Below are 25,824 nucleotides of genomic sequence, written 5' to 3'. Positions count from 1 at the left end.
AGAGAGAGGGAGACACAGAACCAGAAGCGGGCTCCAGGTTCTGAGCTGTCAGCATAGAACCCGACCGTGGGGCTCGAGCTCACAAACTGTGAGATCATGACCTGAGCTGAAGTGGGACGCTCAACCGACTGAGCCACCCAGGTGCCCCAAGAATTTGAGATCTTTTTAAAAAAATTTTTTTTAATGTCATTTCATTTTTGAGAGACAGAGAGTGAGTGGGGGAGGGGCTGAGAGAGAGGGAGACACAGAATCCGAAGCAGGATCCAGGCTCCAAGCTGTCAGCACAGAGCCTGACGTGGGGCTTGGATCCACAGAACGAGAGATGGTGACCTGAGCTAAAGTTGGATGCTTAACCGACTGAGCCATCCAGGGGCCCTGAGATTTGATATCTTAACAAGTCTTAGAATGAGCCACGCCAATGAGCATGGCATGACTCCATTTATTCAGGTCTTTTTTAGTCTCTCAGTGGTATTTTATAGTTTCCTGCGTGCATATTTCACACACATTTTGTTAAATTTACCTCTAAGTATCCCAAGGTTTTGATTCTGTTTGTGGGTGGTATTGTTTTTATAACTTCAATGTCTAATTGTCCATTGTTAGGATACAGAAATAGAATTTTTATATACAGGTCTTGTATCTTGTGATTTCACCAAACTCACTTGTTAGTTCTGGTAGCATTTTGTAGCTTAGGGTTTTCTACAGACAATAATGTCATCTGCGAATTGAGATAGCTTTAATTTTTCCTTTCCGATCCTGTAAGAGCAGAAACACAGGTGTTTGTTTGTTTGTTTGTTTTGGTTTGTTTTCTTTATCCTACTCCGTTGGCCAAGCCCCTCCAGTTCAAGATATAGTGCAGGGACCCGCTCCTGCCTCATCCCAACTGTCTTCCACCATCCAGGGAGAAGCCACTGGGGGGGTTTTGCAGATTCCCTTTCTTTATCAGATTGAAAGAATCTCTTCTGGTCCTAGTTTTCCAAGATTTTTGTTTTTGAAATCATAGATCGGTATTCAATGCTGTCAAATGCTTTTTTTTTTTTTAATATACACCTATTGAAATGATTGTATGGTTTTTCTATTCGACTGCTAGCATGGTGAGAACATCAGTCAATTCTGAAATGTTAAAGTCACTTTACATTCCTGGAATCTGCCCCGCTTGGTCATATGCTTTCTTCTTTATCTACGTTGTTGAAATTGATTTGCTAATATTCTGTTAAGGAGTTTTGTGTCTGGGCTCCTGAGGGATATTGGGCTTGGATCTTCTTTCCTTGTCTTATTCTTGTCTGGACCTGGTAGGGTTACGATGGTCTCCTGGAAGCCGCTGGAAGCGCCCTGGAAGTGCTTATGCAGTATCCGTGTTATTTCTCACTTGAGTGTCTGGTGTACTGCTCCAGCCATGCCTCCCACCTGCACTGAGGCCAGCACTGGACTGGGCTAACAGAAGCCTGACCGTGGGGGGTCGTGCTCTTGACCCCCACGACGACGGGGAGATGAGGTGTTCTGCCATGGAAGTGTTGAGTGTGAGAATTTGTACAACAGACGCAAGGAGAGGTTCAGTAGGGACCTGGCCCCACGGCCTGGAGCTGGGGTGAGGCTGGCAACTCAGGAACAGGCTGAGGCAGTCACCTGGAGGACATGGAGGGGCAAGGAAAGGGGTCCCCCACGGAGCCCTGAGAGATGTCGATGTGAGGGGGCCCCACGAAGAAGACTGAGAAATGGCCACAGAGGGGAGACCCCAGGAGCCCAGGGATGGGGTGGCAACGCAAAGTGGGAGTCTGGAAAGCCAGGAGCGCCCAGATGAGAGCTTTCAACAGGGCCGGGTGCTACTGGGGTTACACGGAAGATGGGTCCTCACAAGTCCTACAGGCTGGGGGTCCAGGTGACTGTGGTGGCAGCACTCCAGCGCAGGGGGTTGTGCAGGCAGCCGCTGGACCTTGTTCGGGCACCCGTGCCTACGGGGGGCCTCATCCATCACGCTCCCTTGATTGCTCTGCCTCCAGCTGGCCACTGGGTAACTTCAGTGCAAGGTCCCAGATGCTCCTTACATCCAGCCAGCCCCCAATCCCAGGCCTGGAGAGGAGCCTCTGGCCGTGTGTTCATCGCGGGGACCCCTACACGGGCAGGGCCCAGTCTAGGGCCGCCTCCCACCCCGGGAGGGGGGCTGGAAGGATCTGGGAGTTTGCAGTTCACACAGCCCTCCGCTCCAAGGGTGGGCAGGAGCAGCGGACGGTCCTGATGGGAGTGAAGGCAGCTGGCGGTGAACAGCGGGGAGCGCGCAGCACAAACCCTTGCAGGTGTGCGGCGCCTGGGCACCGGCGGCTATGAGGTCGCGGGACCCGGCACACGCGGGGTTCTGGGCTCCCTGCCCCCCGGCCCTCGCCTCCCCGCCCCCACCGTCTGCAGCGCTGGCGTCTTCCTGCGGAGCAACAGGGGCCTCGCACGTGTGGCGACCTCTGCAGCCGCCTCTCCCCAGCCGTCGGGGCCTGCGCGCTCCGCCCCAGCCGCCGACCGGACGGGAGCCCGTCCGCTCAAAGGCCCGAGAGCCGCCTCCGGAGGGAGGCCGCTGCTGTGTGACCTTGGGTGAGTTCCTTGACCCCGCTGTGCTGGTCATCGTGGACACCCGGGAAAACCGAGCGGAGCACGGCGTCCCGGAGACCTCGCAAGGTCTCCGCCCGGCCGGCCACTCGCCTCCGCGGCGCCGCCCCGCCCGGGGCAGGGGAGGGGGCGAGAAAGTCCTTCCGACCGCGGTGGTCGCGGCCAGCAGGGACGGCGCGCGTGGGCCGGGAGTGGCCGCAGGCCGTGCGCTGCCCCCTGCCCGGGCGGCCCCGCCGCAGCAGCGTCCCGGGATGAGCCTGCACCGCCGCTAGCGGGCCTGCGGGCGCGCGGGGGCCAGAGAGGGGTCCGGGCCGGGCGAGGGCTGCGGCGGAGGGCTGGAGATGCCCAGGCAGCCGGCGCGGCCCCGCCCCCGGGACCCGGACCCGCCCTGGCCCCGGCTCCGCCCCGCCCCGCCCCGCCCCGCCCCGCCCCGCCTCGCCTCGCCTCGCCTCGCCTTGCCTCACAGAGTAGGGCTCCGAGGAGAGCTCTCAGTAGCCGGGCGGGCAGAAAGGCGGAGCTACAGGCTAGGGCGTCAATGATTGGCTAACTCTAATGATTGGCGGGCATAGCAGCCACTCGCCGCCACCGCTGCAGCCCTATGCGCTCGTTCGGGCTCGGCTCGGCTCGGCCGCTAAGCTCGGCTCGGCTCGGCTCGACCCGGCCGTTCGGCTCAGCTCGGCTCGGCTCGGCTCGGCTCGGCCTCTCGGCTCGGCTCGGCTCGGCTCGGCCCGGCGGCTCGGCTCGGCTGGGCTGCGCGGCCGCGGACTGACGGACGGGCGTGCGCTGGGGGCGCAGGGCGCGGGGCGCGGGCCTCGGCGGCGGCGGCGGCGGCGGCGGCGGAAGCCTGGTGCCCCCGCCCGCCTGGTCCTCTCTGAGAGCAGAGGCAGCGCCGCGGGCGCGGGGGGCGGCGGCGCGGGGAGGCGCGGGGGGCGCGGAGCGAGCGCGGCCCGCCCGGGCGCCGCCGACCCGGCCCAGCGCACGGACGCGCGGACGGACGGACGGTCGGACGGACGCGGACGGACGCGGCCCCTCCCTGCCGCCGCCGCCCGCCCGGGGCTCCCACCTCGCCGGCGCCGGGCCCGGGAGCGATGACATCGACGGGGAAGGACGGCGGCGGGGCGCAGCACGCGCAGTATGTGGGGCCCTACCGGCTGGAGAAGACGCTGGGCAAGGGGCAGACAGGTGCGTGCTGGGCCGGGCCCGGGGACCCGCGGGACAAGGGGTGCGGGGAGACAAGGGGTGCGGGGGGGGCCGGGAACACCGAAGGGGCTCGGGGACACGGGGGTGGGGAGTCTGGGGACCCGGACACGGTGGGGGGGGGCAGAGGACGGGGGACACCGATGGAGAACGGGGGCCTGAGGGACCAGGGCGCCGAGGGGACAGGGGGTTTCGGGGAGACCAGGCGTCCGGGGGGAGCGGGAGTACCGAGGGGCCCAGGAACACGGTTGGAGGGGTACCAGGGGACCGGGGACACCGAAGGGGACTGGGGACATGGATGCGGGCCGGGCGCTGGGGAGGACCAGGGGCGCTGGGGCGCCGGGGCGCACAGGCCGGCCGCCGAGAAGGCCGTGCTGACTGTGCGCCGATCGGGCGGGCGGGCGGGGGGGGGGGGGGGCGGCGGAAGGAGGTCGTCCCGAGCGGGGAGCCGTAGGCCCGGCCCGTGGCTCTGGCCGGCGGCCGCGAACAATGGGCGCCCGGGCACCGGGTCCCGCCGCGGAGCCCGTAGGCCGCGCCGCTGCGGTCGGCCGGGCGCGGCCCAAGGACACGCGGCGCGGACGGGGGCGCACGGGCCGGGCCGGGCCGGGCCAGCGCCCCTCGGCTCCGGCTGCAGGTGCGCGGCCCCGGCCGCATTGTGCGCCGGAGCGACCGGGCCCATTGTGCCGCGGGAGGAGGGGGCCGAGCGGGCGCCCATCTGCCGTCTGCCGCGGCCGCGCTAATAGGCGTGCTGCCCGAGCAGCTGCGCCCCGAGCCTCGCGCCCCCGGCCGCGACCCCCAACTCCCGGCGGCAGGCAGGGAGGCGGCCCTACGGCGTCCTGCGGGCCCACCGGGCCACCTTGGCCAGGCTGGGACCTTCCTCCACGGTGGGACTGGGAGAGTACCGAGGCGGCCGTGAGGGCTGGACAGCGCCTTTCTCGCTCCTCCTAGCCTCTGTTCCGAATGTCTGCGACACTGCGCTCTCCCATGGGAGGGAGAGGGAGGCTGGAGCTGGACCCTCTGCCAGATCCCAGGCCATGGATCCCCAAACCCCAGTCTGTGGGAGGAGGGGGCTTCCTGGCCGGTCCTGGCTGGCTTTCTGGTGATCAGGCTAGGTCCTAGCCCAGCGGCCATGGTCTCATCCAGCTGGCCAGGCGTTCACAGAGTCGCTTTGTGGGAGGCTGGGCTCAGCCATTTTCTTTCTTCTCCCAGGATGGGCCTCTCCTGGCAGCCCAGAGGTCCGATTGGCACTGACTGCTTCTCCCTGTCTCTGGGAAGTTCCTGGGACCTAGGGCCGGTAGGGGAGAGGAGGAAGGGAAGACGAGGGTGCAGCAGTGCTGATCCCACTCCGCTGGTGCACGGCGGGGGTGGGGGTGGGGGGGCCGGAGGGAGCTGCTCCCGCCAGGGAGGCTGCATGCAGGCCCTTCCCAAGCCCCTCTGGGCGGCACAGAGGAGGAGCCAAGAGGTGGTGTTAGGGAGGAAAGTGGGCCAGGCCCTGGGCTCTCCCAGGAGGGCAGTGGTTGTGATGTAACTAAGGCAGAGCGTGTATGAAGGGACCCGGGGGGGGGGGGGGAGCTGCCCCCCCCCCACTGTGGGTAGACAGCCGCTGTGCCAACCGCTGAGGCCCCGAGGGATCCCCGGCAGTAGGGCAGTGCTGTTGGGAGTGGGGGTGGTGTGGCCCGGGTTCAAGGTGGGAGACAGCCGGTGTCCCTCTGAGTTCAAAATACGCATGTTTCCTGCAAGGAACAACTGGAGTTGGTGAAATCCTCAGTGGGGGAGGGGCCTGGGGCAGCACAACGTGGGAGCAGTGAAATAATCTAATTATCGCACCGGTAAAATGTGATTATAAGGAAGCATCATCGTGTGAGTGGTGACAGCGGTGAATTCTACGTGTGCCGCCGGTCGCCACGGGTGGGGGCCGGTCTCCGTACTCCTCATCGAGTTACAGTGTTGTACAGTTCATTACGGGACGTTTCCACCGTAATTAACAGTAATGAATACAAAAGGATAAGCCGCGCGCGTGTGTCAACACCGCGTTGCCATGTGATGTTTAGGAAACAGCTGCAAGTGGGACACAAAGCAGCGGGCCTTCTCCTCGGGTCCCTCTCCCCTCTGAGGGGAGTGGGCTCTCCCTGTGGCTGAGGCCCCCTCCCCAGGGATCTGTTGATCCCGCGTTCCTTGTGGCTTCGTCCAGGGCCCTGGGAGTGCCTGCTTCCCGGGAGGGCTGTCTCCCTGTCCCTTTTGCGGAAGGGTTGTCTGGACTTCGGTGGACGTGGGGCCCCGGGGGTGTGGGTGCACTGGGCCTGGCCACTCGGTTTGCTGCCTGGTCTTGGGCATCAAGTGCCAAGGGAGTTGCAGTTTCCCAGGCCTGTCCTTTTGCCCGGGAGATAAACGTCTGACCTTATCCGGGGTAGGCTTGCTGCCAAGAGACCTCAGTGGAAGACTGTGTGACCGAAGCTTCCGAGCGCTGCCTCCGTCCCTGGACTGCCTGTGCCCGGGTCCTCCCCGGTCCTCACGTGTGCTCTGCCTGGGGCCCTGGAAAGGGAGGGAGTCACCCAGGTGGCGGTGAGCTTCGTGCTGCCCACCCGCTGCGGGTACCCCGGCCGGCAGCCCCGAGCCAGGGGACCTGCTGCTCCGCCTCCAGGTGCGGGAGTCGGGGGGACACTGCCGGCTGCCGAGCGCAGGTGTGGGCAGACTGCCCCTCTGCCTGGCTGGACGCCCCTCTGGTGGCTGGTGGGGTCCCGCTTGTCCTTTCTGTAGCATCTTTTCGGTGGTTCTGTCTCGCTTGTGTGCTCTTGGCTCAGCAAGCGGGTTCTGTCACTTGGGTGGGCGTTAGGCCTCTGCCTCTGGGCAGCGCGGGTGTGACTGAGAGGTCATCTTCCTTCTGCCAGGGCATCTCCCCTACATGGCTGTCCTCGGTGTCCTGGGGTCGCCTGTGGAGGCCGCCCTGGGGAGGCGTCGTGTTCTCCGGTGGACCGGTGGGTCTTTGGCACCTACCCACCTTCCGGTGGGGGGCAGGTGTCCCTGTGCGGGCCGGAGTCCACTGCCGAGGCTCTGTCTGACTCAGCCCTGATCCCGGAAAGGCTTCTTCAGCTGGGGAGCGGGGGGCACCTCCAGAGGGTCCAGGTGGGGCCCGAGCAGGTCCGGGGGGGGGGGGGTGTGTATTGTGTAAGCCATGTGGCCCCCTGGCCTTCACCCTTCCAGCCCCACCAGGAAATGGAGCAGGGCAGGGCTGCCCAAACTAGAGCACAGCAGGTGTCGATGGGGTTCAGCTCCCATAAGCCAGGAGGACCCTGTGGGAGGAAGAGGAAGGTGGTGGGCTCTCAGAGCTGGGCCCGCAGTAGGATGTGGAGCCTGCCCTCAGGGACCCTTTGGTAGGTGGGAGCTGAGGACAAGGTGGCAGGGCCGGGGCTTTCAGATGATGGCCAGGGCAGCTCATGAGAGAAGACGCGGGTGAGGCGGCTGCCCGCAGCTCACCTGGCTGGGCTTGAAGGCTGGAGCGTGGGCCAGGGGGAAGGATCTAGACTGCCATGCTGAGGGCACTGGGGTGTCCCCTTCAGGGTCTCCGGGGACCTTTAGGAGAATTCGTGTGGGGTGCTGGTCAGGCAGGCTGAGGAGAAGTCCTGGGGTGGGGGAAGCCAGTGAAGATGAGACGAGGGAGGGAGGGAGGGAGAGACACAGGTGAGCTGGGAGAAGAGACAGGTGAAGGAGAGAGTCTGATAGACCTGGGGGTGACCATGGCCCAGGGCAGAGCAGATGGGGGAGCAGAGCCAGAGGCAGGAGTCAGGGGAGGTGCCTTCGACCTGAAGGACACAGTTGATTTTGGAAAGCTGTGTAGAAGAAGGCAGCTTGAGAGCCAGAGAGGCTGCAGGTCATGGGCCCTGCACACGGGGCTGGGGGGCGGGGCATTGGCTGGAATGGGCCCTGGGGTGCTTTAGGGGGCTGAGGCCGGGAGAAGGGGCGTGGCCATGGCCACAAAGGTGGACAGGGCAGGGAGTGTGGTCAGCCTCCGCTGGCCATGTGTGGACCACCTGTTGTGTCTGAAGGTCTCCCCCTGCCCCCATGAGCCTCCGCCCTCTGTGCAGCAGGCACGGTGCAGTCCGTCTGTCCGTAAGTGAGGAAGCCGGCTCAGAACTCAGTGCTTTGGCCAAGGGGAGCAGTTCCAGTCTGCTCAAGGCACAGGCTCGGTTTAAAAGTTCAGAGTAGCAGGACCCTGTTCTCAGATGGTCATGGACAGAGCTTGTGGGGAGCCCCCCCCCCCATGCCTGTCTCCCCTGGCCCCTCGGGAGCTGTCGGAGAGGCCTGTGCAGTGTCGGTCGGTGTCCCGCCCATGACTGAGTGGGACAGATAGCACTCCAGCCCACCTTCCACAGTGCAGGCTCTCTGCCAGGAAGCCCCCCGCCTGGACCGAAGGGCTGTCCCTGGGTGGGCTGTCCCTGTCGAGGGAGGGCAGCTCGGCATGGCGGTTTCTGGGGTGGACGAGTCCTGGGGTGGGCAGAGGCCATGTGCCCAGGGTGCAGAGATGTCTCTAGGACCGTCTGGGAATGGGGTGCCCCCAGCTGCACGTGCAGAGGCTGGCTCTCACTTCCTCTAAGATGCTTGGACAGCATTACCCACAGCCCCAAGGAGGGGCTCTGTTTCTAACGGATCCTCACAGAAGGCTGTAGGGGTGACAGCTGCCCAGGACTGGGTTTGGGCAACAGAAGCCGTGGGGCGAGGGGCTCCGGGTCCTGCCCCATTCGCAGCCTGCCTAAAGGTGGCCAGGGCCATCCGGATCCTTTCTGGTTGCTGACAGGCTTGACCACGCTTGGTGAAGCGTGCGTGTTGGACGGGGCCTCCAGGGCTGGCTGGCTGTGCCCCCCCCCCCCCACCGCCCCGCGGCCCCTCCCCGACTCACCTCCTCAAGGACTGTGTGGGGCCAGCAAGTGGGTCGCTGCAGGAAGCCAGCACTGGCCTGGGCCCCGCCCGGGGGCACGTTTCTCTGGCTGTTTCCCGTCCTGGTTTACCCAGGTGTTGTGGGATGACCTCAGGGCCTGAATGTGCACCGTCCGTATCCTCTGCCTGAGCATAAGCCCTGCTCCGCGCTTGGCACCTTCGGTGTTTCTGGAGCAGACGGGTCCTTCCGGCGTCAGAGGCTGGACGCTGTGGGTGGCGCCTTGGCCATGCTGCCTGTCTGCGGACACCACGGAGCGTCTGTGACTGGTGTTGACGCGACGCAGTCAGGGCACCTTCGTGGTTACCTGGTGCTCTGGCTTGGAGAACACCTGTGCCTTCAAAGCCACTGGACTCAGAGCGGGTTTCTGGGGGGAACTTGAGAGGGTAAGGCTGCTTTGAGATCAGTGCCCCAGCCAGGTGGCAATGCCAGGGGTGGGGGGAGGAGCCATCTGACCGCTGTGGCCACCCTGCCTTTGCCCACTGGGGTGTGGGTGTGCCTGGGGCTCCCCGGACCCCAGAGCTCCCTCCTGCCCGTACCCACCTCCGGTGGACGGCGTCCTTGTGGCCGGGGAGTGCTTGCGCTTTCTGGAGGCCTGTCGCCACACAGTGAGTGCGGGGGCCACACGCGTCTCAGAGAGAAGCTTGCTGCTTGTCCGTGGCCCCACGTGCTCCCCACGTTGGCTGGTCCCTCCAGCTGTGCAGGGTGGGGCCCACCGGCCTTCGTGGCCACCTTGGAACTTAACGGGGTAGTCCTGTGCTGGAGGCACAGAGCAGGGGCAGTGTGGACTCTGGCGCTTAGTAGCTGGTGGCTTTTGAGCCCCAGCCCCCACCCCCCAGAGCAGGGTTTCCCGCGGCTTTTGTGAAGCTCATGCTGGGAATGATGTCGGGGGGGGGGGGCACATCTGTTGTGGGCAGTGTCTGGTGGCAGGACAGTGGGTCCACATCTGTCAGGTCCCATCCAGGGTCTCAGGGGATGGGGGAACCCCCCCCCCCCCCCGCCCCTGGGTTCCTCTGGACTCTGCAGGAAGTGGGGAGAGCTGGTGTCTCCTACAGCCGCTCTCTGTTGGAGCATTCTGGGTGCCTGGCCAGGTCAGCCCCAGGCCTGAGATGGGCCTCCACGAGCCTGGCCCGGAGCCCCGGGTCCTGGCCGAGGACGGCTGAGCTGCCCGCGCCCTGCCTGAGGCCTTGTCCCAGCCGTGCCGGCTGGCTGAACGGGACTGCCGCGGGCACTGGACAGGATGGAGGCTGGGCTGGGACAGAGGCCGCAGGGACAAAGCGGGGATTGTGTTGGGCCCCACCCTGAGAGGTGGCCCCGGCCTTGCTCTGCAGTCTCTGAGGGGCCAGTGTTCTGGAGCTGGGCAGCAGCGCCCCCCCTCAGCCCCCAGAGCAGTGCTCCCAGAGGCCCCAGGGCTTAAGGGAGCAGAGCTTTTCTTCCAGGGTGGTTTCCTTGCTTGAACCTGGGCTGACAGGGCCTCTGGGTGGACTCTGAGGGTCACAAAGATAAGGAGCACCACATGATATCCTCGGGGGGGGGGTCATTTTGTGAGGACAGAGCCACTTCCCCAGGTGGTCGCCACATCCTCACACACAGGCCTCCTACAGGCTCACCCCGCGAGCCTGGCCGAGGGGGCAGAAGGCTCTCCGGGCCTTATGGTTCTGGACTGGACACTAGTGGAGGGACTGGGGGTCCCTGGGAGCGGGGGCTCATGGCCTGCCACTGGTAATGGAGGCACCTCGGGACACCCACACCATGGCCACCCACTGTGGGCTTAGGCGGGGCCCGAGGGTGGGCCCTGGAGGGCAGGGCTGGCCTCCCTGGCCCCAGGGCAGAGGTGGGAGGGCAGCCTAAACAGGGCCTGTGTGGCCTGAGTGACGAAGCAGGAGCCGGGGACACGTCAGGCTGCGGCTCCACATCACTGCCGTGGGCAGTTTGCGGGGGCGGCGGGAGGCCGCCTGGCCGGGAATGTGGCATCTGTGAGGCGTGGTTTGGCCCGAGTGCCCCTGGGTGACTGACTCCCGTGGCCAGCTTCAGCCTGAACTGCAGGCCGGGAGGCCAGAGTGGAGGTGATGTGGGGAGCCACTGCCTGGGCTGGCCCGGCCGGGTTGGGAGCTCACCTGAGTCCTGGCTGGCTGTTTCCCTGGGTAGGGGGCCTCCCCCAGGGGCCAAGCCGAGATGAGAAAGGCAATGGACGGAGGTGGCCACTGGGTGAAGCAGGGCTGTGGTGGGAGGCAGCTCCAAGGCAGGGTACTTAACTCACCTGCTTCTGTCTGAGACGTGGGTCCAACGGCAGACCGGGTCACGTGTCCAGCTTCCTGGGCGGTGACACCGGCCTCAGGCTCTCGGCCAGGGCCCAGCTGGGCAGGGGCAGTTGGGAGCCAAGGTCTGCGGAGGCTGGCGGAGCCCCCTTCCTGGGTGGGCAGCTGCAGGCTCTGTTAACACCCCTTTCAGACCCTCCCCCAACCCCGCCCGCCTGGCCGAGAGCCTGGGTGTAGCCCCAGGGGGCTCACGGAGCTGGCCTCCTCCTGGGCACGGGGAGCACGAGGGGGCGAGTCCCTGATGCCTGTGGGGAGGAGCACCCTGGAACTTTCCAGCCCCTTTGTTCTTCAGGGTGTGTGGCTTGGTGTGTGTGAGGAGCTCAGGTCCCTTGGGATCGTTCAGGTGTGTGGGGTTGGTGCGACCCCGAGGCCTCTCTCTCATCCATCCCTCCTGCGCCCACCCCTGGCACGGGGCGCTCGGGGGCCTGGAAGGAGCGGCCGGGTGTGGGATGCTGTGACCGTCCGGGGTCTCGGGGTCATGCCCATGCGCAGGGCCCCCACTCTCTGTTCCATGAACGGCCCAGACTGTTGATACCTGTATGACTGCTTGGATGGTCTCACACCTCCATGGTTGTGTCTTTGCTCTCGTGTGTGATGCGGGACGTGCGGGACCGAACCCGCAGGGGACCGGTGTGTCCTGCTCGGGCCGTGTGCTGGACATGCTGCCTGAGGGGGGCCCTGGCTGGGGAGGGGGGCCGTGGGGAGAAAGGAGGGCAGATGCACTGTGGGGACAGTGGGTGGGGGCTGTCGCAAGGCCCAGCTGGGCGACCGTGCTGGGCTGCAGGGCCGGGTCGGGGGTGGGGGCAGGGAGCACAGTCGGGGCCGCAGAGTGGCGGCTGCCCCAGCCGCAGGCTCCGAGCCGGTAAGGGGCTTATCCTGCCCTTCCCTCTGCCGCACGGTGCCACGGTGCCCTGGAACGTGGCCCTGCTCCTGGGGTGTCGACCGCAGAGCCCAGCCCACCCTCGGCAGCATGAGGCCAGTTTCCCTCCCTCCCCCACACCCGGCGTTAATGGGAGGTGAGTCCTAGAGCAGCTTCAGTATTTCGGTGTGTGTCTGACAGACCCTGAAAGAGCACAGTACCAGGTCACCCTGCGAAGGTAGCTGGATTCCCCAAACCGGCAGAAATTCAGTCAGATGCTAGGTTTTTCACTTGAAGTGGCTGTTTCCCGGAGGCCCAGTGTCCACCCTCAGCCAGGCCTCTGCCCTCGCTGCCTGGAGGCCGGGACTTCGGGGGCCCGTGTCCCTAACACCCTGACGATGCACATGCGGATGGGGCCCCTCATTCGCAACCCCCGCCCCCTGTGTGGCAGCAGTGTGGCCTCTGTTCTTTAGTCCACGGTCCTCTATGCTTGGTGCCGGTTGTGGGGCACAGCAGGGCAGGGGCTCAGCCCTTCCTGGGGCCCCGGACCTGCCCGGTCCGGACGCATCACTGCCCCTTGTGCACACGGAGGTCCAGGCCCAGTCGGGAGCACGTGTCGTGCAGGGTCATGCTCCTCCCTGGGTCCCTCCTCCCGTGCCCCCTGCTGCTGTAGGAGCGTGGATGAGGGAGGCGCCCTCCCAGTGTGGGCTGCCTGGTCCTCCTGGGTGCGGGGACCCTGTCCTCGGGTGCTTTGGGCTCCCTGGAAGGGCGGACAGACAGCAGTGTGTGCAGCGACCGGAGCTCAGCCGGGGTTGGCCACGGCCCTGCCCACCCTGGGCCCGTGTTCCTGCCCTGCCAGCCCACCTGGCCTGTAGCTTCATCATGTGACTTCACTGGAGCAGCTGAGCCCCCCCGCCCTTGTGGTGTCCGTGTTTTTGGGTTTCCTGCCTAGTGTTAGGGTGCTGCTTGAGGGAGTCGTGCCCACTCCTTGCCCTGCAGTCAGGGCTCACGTTGTATGTGCAAATGTGTTCCCCGAATGTGTGTGCATTTTGTGGTGGGCCATCTGACCAGGGCTGTGGTGGCCTGGAGGGGTCTCCCTTAAGCCCCTCAACTGTGTGCATGGCCCGGGCTGCCAGGAGCCCCGGTGCCCAGGGGCCAGCTCCCTGTGATCCTTGTCCCTGGAGCAGGGCCATCAGGGCTGTAACGGGAGTGGGGTGGGGGCAGGCAGGCAGTGTTCCTGGGAGTGCCCCTCATTGGTCCTTGCCAGCAGCCTGTGGTCCCCCCACCCGGTCCCCCCCTTCCTGAGTCTCCAGGGGGAGCAGTCACAAGCTCTGGGTCGTGCCCCCATCTCTGCTGCGCCATCCTTGCGGGGAGGGGGCTGTGGGGACAAGGCTGGGGCAGCTTGCTGGCCACGCTCTGACTCTGGGGCCTTCAGACTGGGAGAAGACCGCCCTGTGCCCAGTCCTGGGTGTGGGGGTGCGAGGGGCCAGTCCCTCTCCCTGGAAAGGCCTGCCCGCGGCTGGGGAGCTGTCCAGCAGGGCCGTGCTGAAGTCGGCAGCTTCCGTTCCCTGTGAGGGAGGCCGCAGCTGGCAGCGTGTCCTCAAATCTCTGCTGCCGTGGGAAGGTCCAGGTGTCTGGCAGGCTCCTGTGCCTGTCGCCTGGCTGTGGGACCGGTTCTGTGCTAACAAGGGGCAGGAGGTGGGAGCTGCCTGGGTGCTAAATGTACTTAGTGGTGGCACGCCTTCTGTCGTGCTCCCAGGGGAGACCCCGGCCCCCAGGCTCTCCCTCCTCTTGCAGGAGGAGCCCCTGGCCCAGTCTCCTGGGGGCAAGGGGAGAGCCAGGCCTCACAGAGGCTGTGGGCACGAGGGCACCTTCTCTGGCTCTGGGGTTGATTTGAGGTGACTTCCCAGAGCAGCCCCCCTACCCCCCTCTGATATTTACCTTGTATCTCTGGGGCAGGAACCTTCCGTCCGGTTCCCTTGGAGATGTGTGTGGGTGCTGTGAGGGCACAGGACAACCTGGGAGTTCTCGGCCGGTCCCCTGGCCCAATGCCCTAGAGGCTGTGGGTGCCCTGCACCGTCAGGGCTCCTTGAAGGGGAGGTCTGGTCCCCACCGGCCAGTTTTTGCCCTGCCTTGCTGCCAGCTCCCCTTGTTTCGGGGGTCATGACCTGGGGGTGGATGAAGTGTGAAAGTGTCTACAGAACACTGAGCCGTGGGTGGACGGCCTTGGGGTGTCTGAGGGGGCTGGGTTTTGGGTCACAGGTGCGGCTGCTCGAGCCCCTCACCTGGGGGACAGAGATGTGGGGGTGTGAAGGCGCCGGGTGTCACCCTCCTGCAGCCCCCTCCTTGGGCCCGGGCATTACTGGGAACTGGGTAGAATTCAGGAAGCCAGGCTCTCAGCCCCAAACCCGCATCCTGGGCTTGCTGGGGAGGGAGGGAGTGTGTGTCTGAGAACGAGGCAGAGGAGGGAGTGTGTCCTGTTGTTGGAGGGCTGTGGGCTTGGCGGATAGTGAAGGGTTGATGCTGGCTTATCTCTAAAGAGGCAGAGGGCTTGTCACAGATTGGAGGTTTGCTGATTCTAAACCCCAAATCCCAAGGGATTTATAACTAATCATAAAGTGGCACAGATAGAACATCCTCCCGCAGACGCCACGGAGCCACGGGGGGGGGGGGGCATGTGTACACGTGGGCTGTGTTGTCCTAGGCGGCAGAACAGACATATGGAGGGCTCGGCAGGGGCTACAGGGGAGCCCCCAGGTGACGCCCAGCGGCCCAGGGTTTCAGAGTGGGTCCCATCAGATTCCTTCTAGCTTTGCTGCTGACTAGGGGCAGGGGTGCGGGCATGCATGCCATTGTCCCCAGAGGGCTGTTGCCCTGTGAGGTGGGGACAGGCCCACATCCAGGCCTCCACCTCTTGGGTCCCTCTGCCTGCGGGCGGCTCAGACCCACAGTCCACAGCTCGGGGTCAGCTGGCCGCGGGCTAAATACCACACCACCCCCTCCACAGTGCACCGCCCTGGTGTCTGCAGCAGTGGGACCTAGAGCTCAGCGGGGTCAGTGGGGGGGGCCAGTCACGGTTGTCCCTACATCCAGAGACCCGGAAAGGTGGCCACTCCCTACCCCAGGCCATGTCCTCCTCAGTCCATGGGTCAGTATGAGGAAGGATCACTTCCTGGTCAGGTTGGGCTGCAGATGCCCCTGTGGGGGGGCCAGATGACCCGCGGGGGGTGTTGGAGCGAAGGGCACATCCAGGCGAGGGCTGGGGCACCACCTGAGCTGGCTGGCCAGCCCTGTGGTTCTCACTCACTGCTCCTTCTGCAGCATCCTGCAGCATCCTGAGTCACCCCAGCTGGGCGGCCTCTAGGTGACAGTGCCACCACACCCCAGGTGACTCGAGCAGGGTCCTGTCCTGCCCATCTGTCTCTGCGGCAGGACTTTAAGGTGTAACAGTAGGTCTCTCTACTGAGGAACAGCCTTCTCCTTAGCCTCTGTATGGCTGGTCTCTCTCTGTGAGGGCCCCTGGGGGAGCCAGGCCCCCTGTGAGGGGCTGGCAGCTGCGGGCACGCTCCCCAGGCCCTGGCTGGGGGGCTCACCAGTGCAGTGAGTCCCGCGTACAGGGAGGGCTGCAGGCCCGCGCCCTCCCCACGGAGGTGCTCCTTCTCTGGACGCTAGGTGCCTCTACCCTGGGGCCTGGCAACTCCCAGAAATGGCACGGGCAAGCAGAGCGAGGCCGTCAGCTCTGAGCAGGCACAGGACAGGTGTTGCCTGGGTGGTGCCCTGTGCCTCTCCTCCTCTGCCTGCTCTGGAGCCCTGGGCAGGAGGGGGCTGGGCCTGTCAGCGGGTCAGCAGAGACAGAGGCTGGGAACCCCACGCTGGCAGGATCACGTCGGGTTCTCTGGCGTGTGCGGCCTCCGGATGGGTGGCCTGCATTTGGGTGCAGGCCTTCGTTTTTTTAATGTTTATTTATTTATTTTTTAACATTCTTTAAAATGTTTATTTATTTTTGAGAGACACAGCACGAGTGGGGGAGGAACAGAGAGAGAGGGAGACACAGAATCGGAAGCAGGCTCCAGGCTCCGAGCTGTCAGCTCAAACCCATGAGCTGTGAGATCATGACCTGAGCCCAAGTCGGACGCTTAACCCGCTGAGCCACCCAGGCGCCCCAAGGCCTTCATAAACCAGGCCCGTGTACAGCGGGCCTGAGCTGAGACTAACCTGCAGGGTTCCCAGGGCAGAGGACATGTGTGTCCAGAGGACCTGGCCTGCCCCAGTCCCTGGGCAGTGGGTGCTGGTGGGGGTGGGGAGGCTCGTGGGACAGGACAGTGGTCTGGGGGCGCCGAGCAGGGGCCCTTGGGGCAGGGAGTGGTGGGCACATCGAGGACCGCAGGGACCTTGTGCCCCTTCTCGCCGTCTGGGGGGCAGATGCCACCACCCGAGTGCCAGCCCCAGCAGGGAAGAGGTCGCAGGGGTACACGTCCCCCTCGCCCCGGGCTCCGAGACCGTGGACAGCTGTGGGCAGGGGGCCCTCCCGGAAGTGGTCCTCAGACCCGTGAGGGTGTTTGGCAGGATGAGGGTGACACGTGTGACAGGCGGGTCTTTGACTGTGTCCTCTCTCTCTGTCCTTTGGAGCAAGCTGCCTGCTAAGCACATTCTATGATTACCCCTAGCGGGAGATTACACCCTCCCGCGTCCTTCCGGGGACGGGGGTGGGCGGGCTCTCCTGGCTCCCAACCTCCGCTGCGCGGGGGCGGCGAAGGGCCACAGGGCTGCTCTCCTACTTCCTGCCGGTGTTGCAGGTGGGCCTTGCGGCCAGCGGTCTGTCTGTCTCGGGAGCACATTCCCTTGAGGCAGCCAAGCGCGTCTGGATTTGCTCCCAGGGAGGTCGCACTCCTGGCAGAGGGGCTTGGGAGTACCCCCAGACCTCTGTGCTTCACCCAAGCCTGGTCCCAGGCTCCAGGGTCTGCCTTGGCCAGGCGGGGAATGGCCACCCCCCCCAGCCTTGCAACCTTGGCATCTGTGTCATGTGGGGCACCAGCCAGGGTCCCTGGGCCCAGCCACCCTGCCCCAGCATCGGCCTCCGGCCTCAGCCCCTCTGGGTCAGGTGCTCCCCGCAGTCGGGGTCTCTGTGCCTTGGTATGGAGGAGCAAAGTGAGGCCCAGGGCCCGCCCACAGCTAGCACCCAGCAGGTTCTGGACAGTGGGCTCCAGGCCTGGCCTCCTTTTCTAGGTAGTGCCACCCTGTGCTGCCCAGGACCCCCGAGCCAGGGCTGCTCTCCCAGGGCTCTAGGAAGAGGGCATGACTCAATGTGCCCCCACCCCATAAGCAGGGAGGGGACACAAGCTCGCTGGCCCCTGGGAGGGTGGGACTCAAGACTGCCGTAGTGATTGGGGAATCCAAGTCAGATAGTTGTTTTTTTTATTTTATTTTTTTTAAGGTTTATTCATTTTTCAGAGACAGAAACAGAGCGTGAGGAGGGGAGGGGCAAAGAGAGAGGGAGACACAGAATCCGAAGCACGCTCCAGGCTCTGAGCTGTCAGCACAGAGCCCGACACGGGGCTTGAACCCATGAACTAGGAGATCATGACCTGAGCTGAAGTCGGATGCTTAAATGCTTAACCGACTGAGCCACCCAGGCACCCCCAGGTAGTTTTCTAAGTGTAGATCAGGTCTTTTTTTCAATGCTAAACCCCAAATTGACAGCGCAGAGTGGCCCCCATGGTCTCTGCTCTGCTGCAGTCTCTGTTTCTTGTGACATTCCCACAGAAACCCTACTTGGGGGACGGGAGGCCTCACTGTGCCACAGGGGTCCACCCGCCTTCATGTTCCTTCTCCAGCCTGCTGGGCCTCCAGGGCCACCCCGGTTAGCCGCCCCAGGGCTTCTGGCAAAGGGGCCACCAGGGGTGCCTGGTGACCACAGGTGGGTGGGCTGTGATTTCATCTGCTTGACCACGGGCTGGCCAGCGGATGCAGGGGGCCTCACCTGCCTGTGGCTTCACTGTGTCCTATGTCAGGGGGCTGGGGACAGCCAGGGTGCTCGTGGGAGCTGGGAAGCAGTCAGGGGTGGAGGGTGGCCGACCTCCAGTGTCTGGTCACCTGCAGCTCCCACTTTACAGGGCAGGGGCTGTGGGGAGGCCAGGAAGCTTCTAGGAAGTATTTCCACCCCTGCCTTAGCTTGTGAGTGCCCCTGGGCCTGGCTCTGTGCCCGAGGGTCCCCCACGGACCTTGCAGGTGTGTGCAGGGACAGGTGTGTGTGCATAGTGACAGGTGTGCCCAGTGACAGATGTATATACACAGTGACAGATGTGTGTGCAGGGGCAGGTGTGCGCAGGTGTGCACGCGGGGGCAGGTGTGTGTGTGTGCAGCGGCAGGTGTGTGCGGTGACAGATGTGACGTGTGCGCGGGGGCAGGTGTGTGTGCCTAGTGACAGGTGTGTGTGTATGGTGACAGGTGTGCACACGGGGGCAGGTGTGTGCTCAGTGACAGGCGTGTGCAGGGGCAGGTGTGTGCTCAGGGGCAGGCGTGTGCGCAGGCGCAGGCGTGTGTGCAGTGACAGGTGTGTGTGTGCAGTGGCCGGTGATCCCACTGCTGTCCCTGGGGCCTGGCGGGAGGGGGGCGGCAGGTGTGGAGAAGGGAGGGAGGCGCACCTGTGCTTTGCTGGGCAGGTAGACTGAGGTATGTGTCTGCTGCTGGGACCTGCTCGCTGCCCACCTCTCCTGGCGGCCCCTCCTCTAACCCCTGCACGAAACTCAGTCACTGACTCGGGTGCTCTGCCAGCTGCCCCTGCACTGCCCCACCCCACCCCCACAGCCCCACACCTCCCTGGGGGACTGGGCAGTGTGGGCCATCAGCAGTGCTACCTCTGGCCACGCCACAGCGTCCACACTGCAGGTGTGACCCCAGCCCCTGCAGCCTCGCCTTCTTGCGCACAGGGTTCCTTCTGTGCTAGACCCTCCCCCTTCCCTTCGCGGCAGCCCCCAAGCCCTCGTCTTCTGCCGCCTGCTCCCCGCAAGCGTCAGACCCTTCCTCGGGCCCCCAGCCCCACCACCTTCCTGCCTCCAGCCTGTGGGCACTGGCAGGTGACCCTGTCATCAGCCTCCAGTCCCGAGGCTCCTGAAACCAGAACACCAGCTTATAAAAACCACAATTTACCAGACTGAATTTCTGAATAGTTATGGGGTTTAATCAAAATATTTCACTGGGCTGATTTTACAGCATTGACTTGAAAACCAGTTGGTAAAAATCTAACGTGGTCGTCTGCCACCGTTGGAACCGGAGACGTGGTTGGTCCCCGCTCGCCTGCCCCTCCGAAGGCATGTTCCTCCGGATTTCCCAGTACGGAGTGGGCGGAGGTTGGGGTGGAAAGGGGCACGCGGGGGCCGGGCCAGCTGCTTGCCGTCGCTGCACGCAGTGTACCCCCGGAACTGATGGTTTCACAGCATTCTGCCCCCAAGACACGGCCGCGGTGTCCCCTTGGGTGTCCTGCCCCGTGCCTGCGTGCGGCTGGCCCGGCCCTCCCTGCCCACGGGGCCGTGGCCAGAGGGGTGTTGGGGCCCAGCTGTGTCGGAGGTGGTGGGCACCTTCCCCTTCCCCCCTGCCTCTCCCCCAGGCAGAGGGACCCCCTGTCGTTCTCAGGCCGGGCCATCGGGTCTCCTAGCGCCTGGGCCTGGTGCTCATAGGATGCAGAACTGAGCACACAGTAGGTGGACGCCCCTTGGGGATGCTGGCTGGGTGGGTGGGCTGCCCAGGCCGAGGGAGACCCTGCTGCGCCTGGAGGAGCCCGGCCTGGAGGCAGGGACGGTGATGCCCGCTCTGGACGGCGGCCAGGGGAGCGCAGCAGGGGGAGGAGTGCCTGCCCTCCTGTCTGGCTCCAGGGCGAGTGGCCATCTGGGGGCTCCTGGTCCTGGGGGAGTTGTCCCGGGGGTGGGGAGGAGAGGGAGGGGTGTCCCATTGCATCACACACGCCACCCCCCACCCTGTCAGTCCGCCCGCCTCTGGTCGCCATGGCAACCACCCAGCGCCCAGCCTGTGACTCTGGAGGAGAGGGGAATCCGCTCCCTCCTCCAGCCAGCCCTGCCCCCTGCGGGCTGGGTCCTTCAGCTCAGGGAGGAGGCTGCAGCCTCCTGGGGACGTGGGGCAGCCCCGGCCTCCTCTGGCCTCCCGCTCCATGGAGCTCACGGTGCCTTGCCAGGGAGTCCCCTGGCTCCCCCCCCACCCCCCAACGCCCGGACTCCACAGTCCTGGGGGGAGGGGCGGGCTCCCCGGCCCACCTCGACCTGGCTCCTCCTACAGCCCGGAGCGAGCCCCTGCTTGGGGTGGGACGGAGTAGGGTGTCCCAGACACAAATGCTGGCTGGGTCCCAGGGCAGTGGTGTCCTCGGAAGGAACTGGGGCAGGTGTGGCATCACGGGGGCCTTCACGCCACAGCCCCAGGCTCGAGGGGACTCGAGATGGCCTGCCCTGCCCTTGCCTCCTGGACTCACCAGGGAGGTGGCCAGGGAATGGGGGCCTCTGGGCAGGAAGGTCAGGCCACACTGGGGAGGCTGGCATCCTCCGGCTCCTGCGGTTCCCCCAACTCTGCCTTGAGCCCCTGGGCCTCGCCGCAAAAGGGGCCCTGGCAGCGTCTGCCTCACAGGGCGTGGGACCCGCGCACCATGGTAGTGGCGCCTTGCTGGGACCGGGCGCCCAGTGGCGCCTGCTGCCGTGTGTGTTCTTGTCACTGCACCCGCGCCTGACCTCCAGGCATCCTCAGCCAGACGCGGACAGTAGGGCCGGCGCTTGCTTTATTCTCGAGGCCTCCTTGGCCCACCTGCAGGTGATTTGAGGCGGCATGTGGTGGCGGGGCTGCGGCTGTGTCTCCACGGGTTGGTCCCCTGCCACGCAGTAGCCAGGACCGTGGTGTCTACGCATGCCTCAGGGTGGGGCCCGGGTGGGTGGCCGGGAGCACTGCGGGGGGTGGTGGGTCAGGGACCAGACAGGCCTCCAGCCATTCCCTGACGCAGGAGGGGTCCGACCCCGGTGGGCGGGGGTGGGGGGCTAGGTTGGGGATCTGGCCTTTTGTGCGGGAGGCAGATGTTCCCGGAGCTGAGACCAGGCCCACTGCTGGGGGCAGGGAGGCCCCGAGGCCAGTGTGGGCTGCGGCCCCTGGAGCCCGCCCAGCTCAAGGAGCAGGGAAAGCAGGGGGTTGGGGGAGAGCGCTTAGTGCGCCTGCCTTTTCTGCTCTCATTGCCATGGCAACAGATGGCGGTTTGGCAGGAGAGAGGAGGGGGAGGGCTTTGTACGAGGCTGCTCAGGGTTTGGAGACCAGCTGGGGTCCTTCAGGGGTGGGGTGGGAGCTCTGGCCACCAGGCTGAGCAGGCTCCCCGGCCCCGGCCCCCGGGGGCAAAGCGCAAAGCCACTCGGGGCTTCCTTTCCCGGGAGCTCCAGCCTCACACCTGCTCACAGTGGGGCCCTCTCGCCCCCTCCCCTCCCTCTTTCCTCCTCTCCTGGGCCAGAGCCCCCACCCGGACACCCCCACGAGCCTGGGTCAGCGGGCAGCGTTGGGGGCACTGCAGCTGAACAGCGGGCATGGCCCTGCACTGGCTTCCGACCACAGGGGCGCCTGCCACCCCAGGATGGTCGTGTCCCAGTGAGGCCCGGGGACACACCCTGTCCCCTCTCTGCTCCTCTGTAGCTGGTGGGAGGGCCCAGGCTGTCCAGGGTGATCACCTGGGCGCACGGAGCCCGTGGCCCCTCCTCAAAGCCAGTGTGGCTCCTGCTGCAGAGATCATTTCCACCCTGCAGGCTCAGCCCCGACTGCCGGGTTATCTCCCTGCGTGGGTGTGAGTCCGTGTGTGCACGTGTGCATGTGAGTGTGCGAGAGCCACCCGGGAGAAGGGCTCTGCGCGTTCGCCGGCCCCAGGTGAGGCCCGGCTGTGAGGTTCCCAGGTGGGAATGCGTGCACCTGACAGGAGTCCTTGGCCCGCCACCACCCACGCCCTGGCAGAGGAGGCCGCGGGCCACCGGCCAAGGCTTGGGGACCTCCGACCAGGCCACCTCAGTCGGGCTCTCCCACCAGGTCCGGCCCCTGAGGCCCCGCTGTTGCCCGTCTCCCATGTGCTACCCTCCCAGACCAGCAACACGGCCGGGCAGGGGCTGCCTGGCCCCAGCCCCAGAGGCAGCTCCAGGCACTCAAGGCTCACCCCCCGGCCTCTCCTCCTGCCCCCCCCCCGCCCCCCCCCACGACTGCTGGCGCCTGGGCTGGTGTTAGGCCTTGTGCGCTGTCTGCCCTGCAGGCCTGTTGGGAAGGACCCGGTGCCACGGGGCCGATGCCTCTGTGGCATCTTGGGGCCCTCGGGGCTCAGACATAAGCCAGGGTCGGAGGGAGCGGGGCAGCCCGGGGCCTATCCCAAGTTGCTCTGCTGTCAGCACCCTGGGGGCATCTGCCCCATCACCAAGGCCCTGGCAGTGCCCTCCCTGCAGCCTTCAGCCCGATGCCTCCCAAAGGCTTCCCTGGGACCCCCGAGGGCTGACCCATTCGTTCACCTGGGTCTGTGCCTCGGCCCCACCACCGTCTCTCATCAGCCCGGGAGACCCCTCCTCTGCCCCACCTTCAATCTCCCTGCAGCCCCTGTCAGCGGCTACTGGGGAGGACCTGGCCCCGGGCCCAGTGCTGAGGCCCCCCCAAAGATGCTTTTCCGGGACTGGATCTCCCCGTCAGGGGCCTCGAGCTGGGGCTCAGGGAGATTGACCGCTGTGGGAGGCGCGGGGCCTGGTGAGGTCCCTGTGCGGCAGAAGGTCCCCAGAGGGCCCGGGCTGCGGGCTGCCTTCTTGATCTTTCGTTAGGAAAGAGGTGTGTGGTGACAGGAAGCACGTCAAACTTGCACCGTTAGTGTGCGTGCGTGCGTGCGTGTACACGTCTTCCTGTGAGGCCCCGCCCCTGCCCGGCACTAACCAGAGGGGGAGGGGTGGGCTTGGCACCGCCCCCCACGGCGCCCCGCCCCTGCAGCTGCCCTCCCCTTTGGGGTGATGAGGGCCGGTCCTCCACCTCCGGTCTCTAGTCTCTGCAGCCTGCTTCTCGAACTCTGGGCACGTGGCCTCAGAGCAGACAGCTGACCTATCCCCCCGGGTGGGGGGGTGCACCAGGGAAGCCGTGGCTATGGTGGGAACTCCCCTCTCCTCTGCCCTGTGCCACTGGGGGAGGTCTCTGCCTGCTCCCAAGGCTGGGGGACTGGGATGGGAGTGTGCCCCTGCCACCCCACCCCACGGGCCTCTGGAGGAGGTGGGGAGCAGCCAGGCCCTGGGGTGGGGGCCGCTTCCTGTCCCTTTTCCTAGGGGTCCTTTTCGGAGTTGGGGCGGCACCTGCCATGCTCCCACCCTTGGAGAAGTTGTAGGCAGAGGGCGGGCTGGCTGTCGCACCTGCTGGTGGAGAAAAATGAATTTCATAGCTGGTTTGGTAAAGTGCTTGCTTTTTTTCTGGTCGGACTTCGCTCGACTGTTTTCGATGTAAGAAAACTATTCCTGGAAGGCGGGGAGGGGCAGGCCAGAGCCAGCAGAAGTTTGGGGTGAGGCCACCGAGTAGGGAGACATGGGGGGCAGCCGGGCTGGGGCCAGCGGTATGTGGGGCCATGATGCTGAGGCTGTCTTCCCGCCAGCCACACCCCGCCCTCGGGGTCCCCTGCTCCCCGACAGAGCCCCCTAACTCAGGAGGGGAGTAGACATGAAGCATCTGGGCCTGTGGAACTGGGGCTCTTCCCACACTGTCCTGCCATTGCTGTCCCCTGACCCCTCTAATCCAAGAGCTGTGAGGGCCAGGAGAAGGGGTCCTGACCTCAGCCCTGCAGTCAGCGGGACCCGCTACCACCCCCCACCCCCGCTCTGCCAGCCCCTCATGCCATCTTCAGGGACACTGGTGGTTGAGGGGCGGGTGAACTTGCATTGGCCGTGACCCCCCTCCCCCACGCCAGGACAGTGCAGGAATGCTGTGCTGGATGTGCTGACTGCTGACCCTGACCTTGGCTGCATGCATCGAGATGGATGTGGCCCCTGGGTGGGCTCTAAGACCAAGGCCAAGGGCAGCCCCGGCCAGCACTGCAGGGCTTGGGACTGGGGCCACCCCTGGGGCCGAGGCTCGTCCACAGGTCCTGGCACGTGAGTGGGGCTGCCCGCAACAGCTGTGTCTGGATGCCTGTGGGTCTGCGTGGTGAACCTGCCCCAAACTGTGGGACCCCCTTGGACGATGGCCCCCCCAGGACAGGTTCTTGCATCTCACCCTGATGCCCAGATGGCTGTTTCTTAGCTGCCCTTCTTTATACAACGAATCTTTGGCAATTGTCATGGACTAATCAGTGATGACTGCTGTTTCTTGATCTGTGCTTTAGTTCTAAAACAATCATCAAATAACTTCGTTTAAAAAGAATTTTCTTTCATTTTCAAGGATAGCAAAGTAAAATATTTTGTGTAGGAACTAAGATTTGCACTTGCCAAAAAAAGTCGCCCCCCGGAGGTCACCCAGTGTGATTTGAACAGAAGCTCCCGGGGTCAGGTGCAGTGGCCTCACCCTGCTGGCCCTCGGGTTCACGCTCTGTCCCTTGAAGTGGGCTTGCTCCGATGAGAGGGTGGGGCCTGCCAGCTTCCAGGGGGACTCTGTGGCTGTCCTCCTGCTGCACCGAGGCCACCACCCTGAGAAGGCAGCCTTGGGAGCCCCGGAGCAGCTGGCCTGGTGCCCCCAGCACTCTCAGTACTTCTGTGCTTAGTTTGTACAGGTTTGTGCAACTCAAGAGTTTTGAAGTCCAGCGGGGACCCAAAACAAGATGGCTAGAGTTCATCACTGGCTCCTGTGGCAACCCCGGGCCTCCTCTGGCACATGGGGTGCTTCCCAGTGGCTGGGGCAGTGTGGCCCCGGGGGAGGGGGCAGCTGGGAAGCGAGGCTGCAAGTGGGGGAGTGGGGCACCTGGTTGGCCGGCTGCTTCCTGGCTGGGCTGGCCAGCCCAGAGCTGTGTCTCGGTGTGGACGGGGTGGCTGCCTGCGCAGAGTGCCAGGCAGGCTTTCTGACAGGATGTCTGGGAGGCGAGCCAGCTGCCCCGGGGGGTTGCTGCTGGTCTCTCGAGCCCTGTAGACCCTGCGAGGTAGGTTTTGTCTTTATTTTGTACCAAGGTGGCGCACATATAGCAGACCACACGTGGTCCGGAATGGGGTTCTGCAGCCCCTCCCTGAGATGTGACGGGACGGCCGACCTTGAGTAATTCTCAGCCTAGTATGTTAGCGTGATGTGACAGAGTGAAGTGGCGGGAAGGACACCCAGAGTCCGTGCGATACGAGCCCACACGTCCACCCATCTTGTCCTGGTCCGCAGGCTGCACTCTGAGTGGTCTGGGTGTGGGGGGCTCAGCACGCGCAGCCCCCTGGTGGGGAGCTTGCACCTGAGTCTCGACTGGCACTTAAGGCAGTGCCCAGTGGCCCCTGCACCTCCCTGTCACTGGTGCTAGACAGCACAGCTCTTCTCGGGTACTCCTGCTCTCAGTTTGTAAATACCACACTAATCTGGCTCCATCAAGATGGGGTGGCATCTCTTCCGTCCCATCCTCCTAAAAGATACTTTCACCTTCCCCCACCCCGCTGCCCGGCAAAATAGCATTTCTGTGTGAGTGTCAGCCACACCATGTTTTCTGGGGTTTGACTATTGGTTGACCTTCAAAAATGAAGTCATAAAGAGGGTTTCCATAATTGTCAGTGTGGAAGTTCTGTTCGGTGCTGGGCTCGGTGGTGTGCCCAGATTATCTGCCCTTGCCAGGCTGGAGTTCTGTAACCCACTAGAAGGAAGCTGTGTGTGTGCGCCTGGTGGTTCTGCTCTGGGACCTGGTTGCTATGGATTTGGGAAAATCAGAGGCTTCAAAGTCCTTTGACAGATTGTCTTTTCTGACATCCCGTGAATGTTTACATTTGTGATGCATT

At 64.6% G+C, this 25,824-nt stretch overlaps 1 protein-coding gene across 9 annotated transcripts in view; it reads left to right on the top strand.

Moving 5' to 3' along the window:
- The first annotated feature begins 3,627 nt into the window (after positions 1–3,627).
- The window catches only part of BRSK2 (BR serine/threonine kinase 2), a 60,781-nt gene continuing 38,584 nt past the window's right edge, over positions 3,628–25,824 (top strand). For all 9 annotated transcript variants that reach the window (XR_006208280.1, XR_006208281.1, XR_006208279.1 and 6 more), the window contains exon 1: positions 3,628–3,774. Coding sequence is in view for 6 of the 9 variants with exons in the window: in XM_042958291.1 (XP_042814225.1) it covers positions 3,681–3,774 (94 nt within the window). In the remaining 3 variants the exon portion in view is untranslated. The remainder of the gene's footprint in view (positions 3,775–25,824) is intronic.

The sequence above is a fragment of the Panthera tigris genome, chromosome D1 (assembly GCF_018350195.1).
Source record: "Panthera tigris isolate Pti1 chromosome D1, P.tigris_Pti1_mat1.1, whole genome shotgun sequence".
Lineage (NCBI taxonomy): Eukaryota > Metazoa > Chordata > Mammalia > Carnivora > Felidae > Panthera > Panthera tigris.
Note: the sequence above shows the minus strand (reverse complement) of the source record. Positions and strands in the feature narration are given on the sequence as shown.